We start from the raw sequence: 5,301 nt of genomic DNA on the forward strand, positions 1-5,301 counted from the left end.
AAAAAAAAAACTCTGATTCAATTTACAATAGAAATTATTTTTCACATGAAATAAAATTAATTTTAAACCTTGTATTAAACTGACTTGGTCCATTCATTTTTATTAATAAATTTTCTTATCTAAACAACAAAGGAGTTTGCCATTTTTGTAATTAAATTTCAGTTGTAAGCTAAATTATCAACAGCAATTTCTGTCTTCTAGTGGAGAAAAATTTCAGTGATCAAATGTGAAAATGTAAGAGTGGTAGAGATGTTTCTCTTCTTATTAATCCAAATAAAAACAATAGTTAACAATATCAAGATTCTGCAGTCTGTTATACTATGATAGTGTATCTGATAAAATAAAATGTTAACTAAACAATAAACATATTAATACTTTTTAAACTATATCAGTTAAAAAATATAAGATGAAATACTCAGGAAATATGCATTAAAGTTTTTATTGTTAACTAGAAAGAGACCTACAAATGAATATATTAAATTAACATTAATATCTGCTTATTAATCTTCTAACAATTGGCTTTGATTGTTAGTTTATGATTATGTATGTATGTATGTATGTATGTATGTATGTATGTATGTATGTATGTATGTATGTATGTATGAGTGAGCACATGACAAATAATGTCATATGCTCATTTTAATTCACATACAATTATAAATCTCAAATCACATTCTTCCAAAAGTTCTATTCAGAATTCAATTGATAGTTTTATACTCACATTCCAAATAAAATTCCAATTCCATCATAACTTTTATAACTAAGCATAAATTATAATCAAATAACTGATTGCAGTACTCTGATTCTTATTATTCTTTCCAAATTTACAAAAAACTTTATAATAATTAATAATATTTTTTTTCTTGCTTTTTGTTCTCTTGTAATGCAGGACTGTAGAATCAGCTCATATAACCTACAACTCTGACTCCTCCATTTTTAAATCTCTGATCCAGCTCCTTCACAAAAGCTTGATATGTATTAATGATAGTAAACCTACTTAAATGACAAATGTTANTTTTTTTTCTTGCTTTTTGTTCTCTTGTAATGCAGGACTGTAGAATCAGCTCATATAACCTACAACTCTGACTCCTCCATTTTTAAATCTCTGATCCAGCTCCTTCACAAAAGCTTGATATGTATTAATGATAGTAAACCTACTTAAATGACAAATGTTAGCATAAGACATTTCATCATCACCACATGAATCATCAGGTTACTTTTTAGACTTATAAATTTACATTTAAGTACAAGTCTAATGGTTATTGTAGCTATATCTTAAAAAAAAATCATTCATTTATTTTGACAATATAATGATATTACAATAATTAAAATTCACATTTTGGTTAGAGAGGATCCTAGTTACATTGGTCATTTGATTATATTAATTGGTCATTTGATTATATCAAGCTTTTTTTGCTTTTTTTCTTGTCTTCCAAATTTCCAAATATAGAAAGCACTTTAGCCAATAATTTTTAAAAAAACCTCTTACCATTGAATTTCTACTGGTAAAGAAATATTACTTTACTCTATTTAATGACCTTAAAACTACCATTGTGTGAAATACAACACACAAAAAAGCAATTGGCACAGAGATTGAATAGACAAAACAAGTGGATAGATACATTGGCTATATTGCACCATCTCATGTAATGCTCAGGTAGTTTCTCTCCTGATCTGTATGATATAATGAAGGATTACTCTATTAAGAACAGAAATTATATATTTAAAATTAAAAAATAATGATTTGATATGAAAATGTTCAAATACTTTTTGTTTTAAGATTCTATTTCTTAAGATATAGGAGTTGGTAAAAATGTACCAATTCTGACTCCACCCAAAGTTGCTTCCGACCTCAAACTCCACAGCTGTGGTATAGTGTAATAATGAATAAGTAATTGGACAAAAAGAAAAAATATTGCAGATACATATACATGGATATACAGAAGTAATTTGCTTTAGAAATTAATAATCAAGACAGAAAAATAAACATATAAAACAGTTACAAAATATAATATATGTCAATCTAGTAAAATAATGTCTTCAAGTACTCAAAATCATGATTATTACTTAGTTTATTACTAGATTTTTATTTTTGTAATAGAGATTAATGGTTATGCATTACAAATTTAACAACAGAAGTTTATAATATTATATTATTATATATAAGTTACAACTTTTGATATTGTAATTGTAAATTGTTATCTTGTTATATTATATTAAAAAGTCATTTTATTTTTGGACCTACTGTAAGATATCATTGATTTTTGTTGATATTTGGTTACTATGGAAATAAAAGATTTGGAACTTTTTCGTTGAAGATAGTTATATATAGTTAGTTAATAATAATGATAATGCATACATACGTTTTTTTTAATGCTTAATAAAAGTATTTTGCTGTGAAATTCAAAAGAGAAGTTTTAAATTCAGTTAATTTGATTAATCATAAACTGAAAAACTTATCATTTTGATTATAAATAAAGAAAAAATAATTTATATTTATATGATAATATATGAATTTATGATATATACTCATTGTTCAGTCACAAAACTGTAATTTATAAAATAAAATTTATCCAAATTGCAATCTATACATTGTAGATTGCAAACACTTCTACAAAACCAAACACAAAAATATACTATTAATATTTATAAAAATCATTAAAACTAACTAAAAACAGTATATCAAAACTTCAAATTAAAAGAAATTTTAAATATAATTTTTTTTTCAAAATCTTTTCTTCACCTATCTAAGAGGCATTTTAAATTAAGACCATTGTAGAGTTTAGCCAGGCCCATAATAGATGGTATGGCAAAGTGGTGAAGGATGAGACCCAACATATCCTTGACAAACTACCCCTAAAAAATTTCCAGGGTTTTTTTACAGTGGAATTCATTCCTGGGTTCCATGGAGTAGTAGAGGATAAATTTTTAACTGTTTGGTCATTCAGTCATCAAATCTAAAACACTTTCACTCATTAGAAAAAATAATTTGAATAAAATTTTAATCCTTAAAAATATTAAAACACTAAGACAAATACCAAATTAAATTACTTTCATAAGCTAGTAGTATCTAAGAAAGTTCACAAATTCATCAAAAAACCATATGTATCTATGTAATGTATAACACATATATATTAAAAATCAAGATAATAAAAGCAAATATTTTATTTCTTTAGAATTAGATTTTTAAAAAAAAATACAACAAGGAATAAATAATAAAGGAAATGATTCACTGATAAAAAGGAAACATAACTCATTCAAAAGGATATGTTTAAATAGAAAAAATGGTTAAATATTCCTGCAATTTATTAAAAATTGCAATATAACTTTAAAATCAGAACAAGGATACATAAAAAAAAAATTACTAATAATTATATTAAGCATTAAATAAATAAGCAGAAACATTAAATATTATCTTAGTTAAAGTTGGCTTAATATATTTAATTTAGTTTCTAAGACAATATAAGTATATTTAACTTAGTTTTTAAGTCATTACAGGTAGAGGTTACCTTTTATGTAATGTAACGTAGGTAACCTTTTACGTTACCTTTTATGTGTACATGCATTGACATAAAATACATAAAACATACTTATGTATTTTGTGTCAATGTATACTCATATTCACATACAACAAAAAATATTTGTGTGTATGTGCGTATACATTGACAAACAAATTACATAAAAGTGGTGATTTGTGTATATATGTACTGTACAGTACATATATATACACAAATCACCACTTTTATGTAATTTGTTTGTCAATGTATACGCACATACACATTTTTGTTGTATGTGTACATGTGTATATATTGACACACAAATTACCCAGAAGTAACTTCTACTCAATTAATTACACGAAAAGCATATTCCTATGTTAAATTAATTAAAATTTACATCTTACTCATTTAAGATTTATATATGTATATTTTTTTTAGCTATAAATACATAATTCTTAATAACGGTACTATTTTATAAAACGATCTTATTTGAATAAATAAAAATAATAATCCATTTTGAAATCAAGTAAATAGGCCTAACGTGATCGATATCTTACTTAAAAAAGTCGAAAAAAAAAACTAGTATTTACCTGTAACGTGAAATCTATCGCCATGATTTGGGATGGTAGCGGCTATACTCATACTTACACTACTGAAAATAAGAGAACAATTCTTAAATTAACGATAAATATTAATAATAAATTTATAACTTCTCTGCCGTCATCGACATACAATAAATTTACGCCTACCGCACGCCTCCTAACGGACGAATTCAATCCATATTGGTTTAAAAAATCATTAATATTTTTTTAAATTCAATTTTAAACAATTAAATGTATAACGTTTTATTACGTAATAAATGTAAAATTAATATAAATGTATGCTTTAAATTTAAAACAAAATATTTATATTGAGTATTAAATGAAAATAAATGCTTAATATTATACTTTCACTTTCTTGTTATGGTCGATGTCTATTACAAAAAAAATCCAAATTATTATTTTATAATTATATATTTATTTATTGTATAAAAATTTATCTTTAATTTGAATTATAGAATTTTAAAAATTTTAAATTTTAATAATATAGATAACACAATACAACATATATTCGTTTATATACACGTTGCCAACTACGCCATTGAGAATAATATTACACCATCTGTCTTATACAGTATTTAAAATAAAAATTAATGTTTAGCTTAAAAAGTATGAGTTTATTAAACTTACAAGAAAATTATAGCATTAATTTACCAGAAATTATTTTAATGTTTTCTTCTTTCGTAATATTTCATTTGCTCATATTTATGTATACGACTGCATTTGAAATATTAATTAAAGAAGACCGGTTTGATAAATTCGGCAAAGTTCTATGTTTCATTTTATTTATAAATTGTAACAATTTATATAAAATAGTGCATAATTCAAAAATATTAATCTGTATATAATTCAAATTAAAAGAATTTTAAGCGAAATGTTATGCGGATAGCAGCGTCATGAAATTAACTACTGTCAAAAAGATCCGGGTTCGAATCTGGAATCTATACATCGCGGGAGCGAGACTCCATTCCTCATTTATAATGACAAATTTATGATGCCCGTGATTTTAAAGACGTTAGCCTGTCGCTCTGGAGTACCCGGGCTCTAGTCCGATCGGGAAGCTCGAAAATTTTCATGGGTGGTCCCATATCGAAATGGATTTTCGGTATGTCGGACTCCGTCTCACCATCCGCTCGGGCCAAGACAAATCCATAATGGAAAGTGACGCAATTAGGCTCTCTGTCACCCAGAGCAAACTACTGGCG

The 5,301-nt window shown here is 25.3% G+C and overlaps 1 protein-coding gene across 1 annotated transcript in view; it reads right to left on the bottom strand.

Annotated features, from left to right (window-relative positions):
• Nucleotides 1-4,297, bottom strand: part of LOC111624371 (cytohesin-1-like) — a 78,868-nt gene extending 74,571 nt beyond the window's left edge. Inside the window, exons 1-2 of the mRNA XM_023367198.1 lie at nucleotides 4,230-4,297; nucleotides 4,088-4,149 (exon numbers count right to left, since the gene is read on the bottom strand). Coding sequence (XP_023222966.1) covers nucleotides 4,088-4,139 — 52 coding nt within the window. The 5' untranslated portion in view covers nucleotides 4,140-4,149; nucleotides 4,230-4,297. The remainder of the gene's footprint in view (nucleotides 1-4,087; nucleotides 4,150-4,229) is intronic.
• Between the last annotated feature and the right edge of the window lie 1,004 nt (nucleotides 4,298-5,301).

This window comes from Centruroides sculpturatus, unplaced genomic scaffold, assembly GCF_000671375.1.
Source record: "Centruroides sculpturatus isolate CEXI.00-Female unplaced genomic scaffold, Cexi_2.0 scaffold27, whole genome shotgun sequence".
NCBI lineage: Eukaryota > Metazoa > Arthropoda > Arachnida > Scorpiones > Buthidae > Centruroides > Centruroides sculpturatus.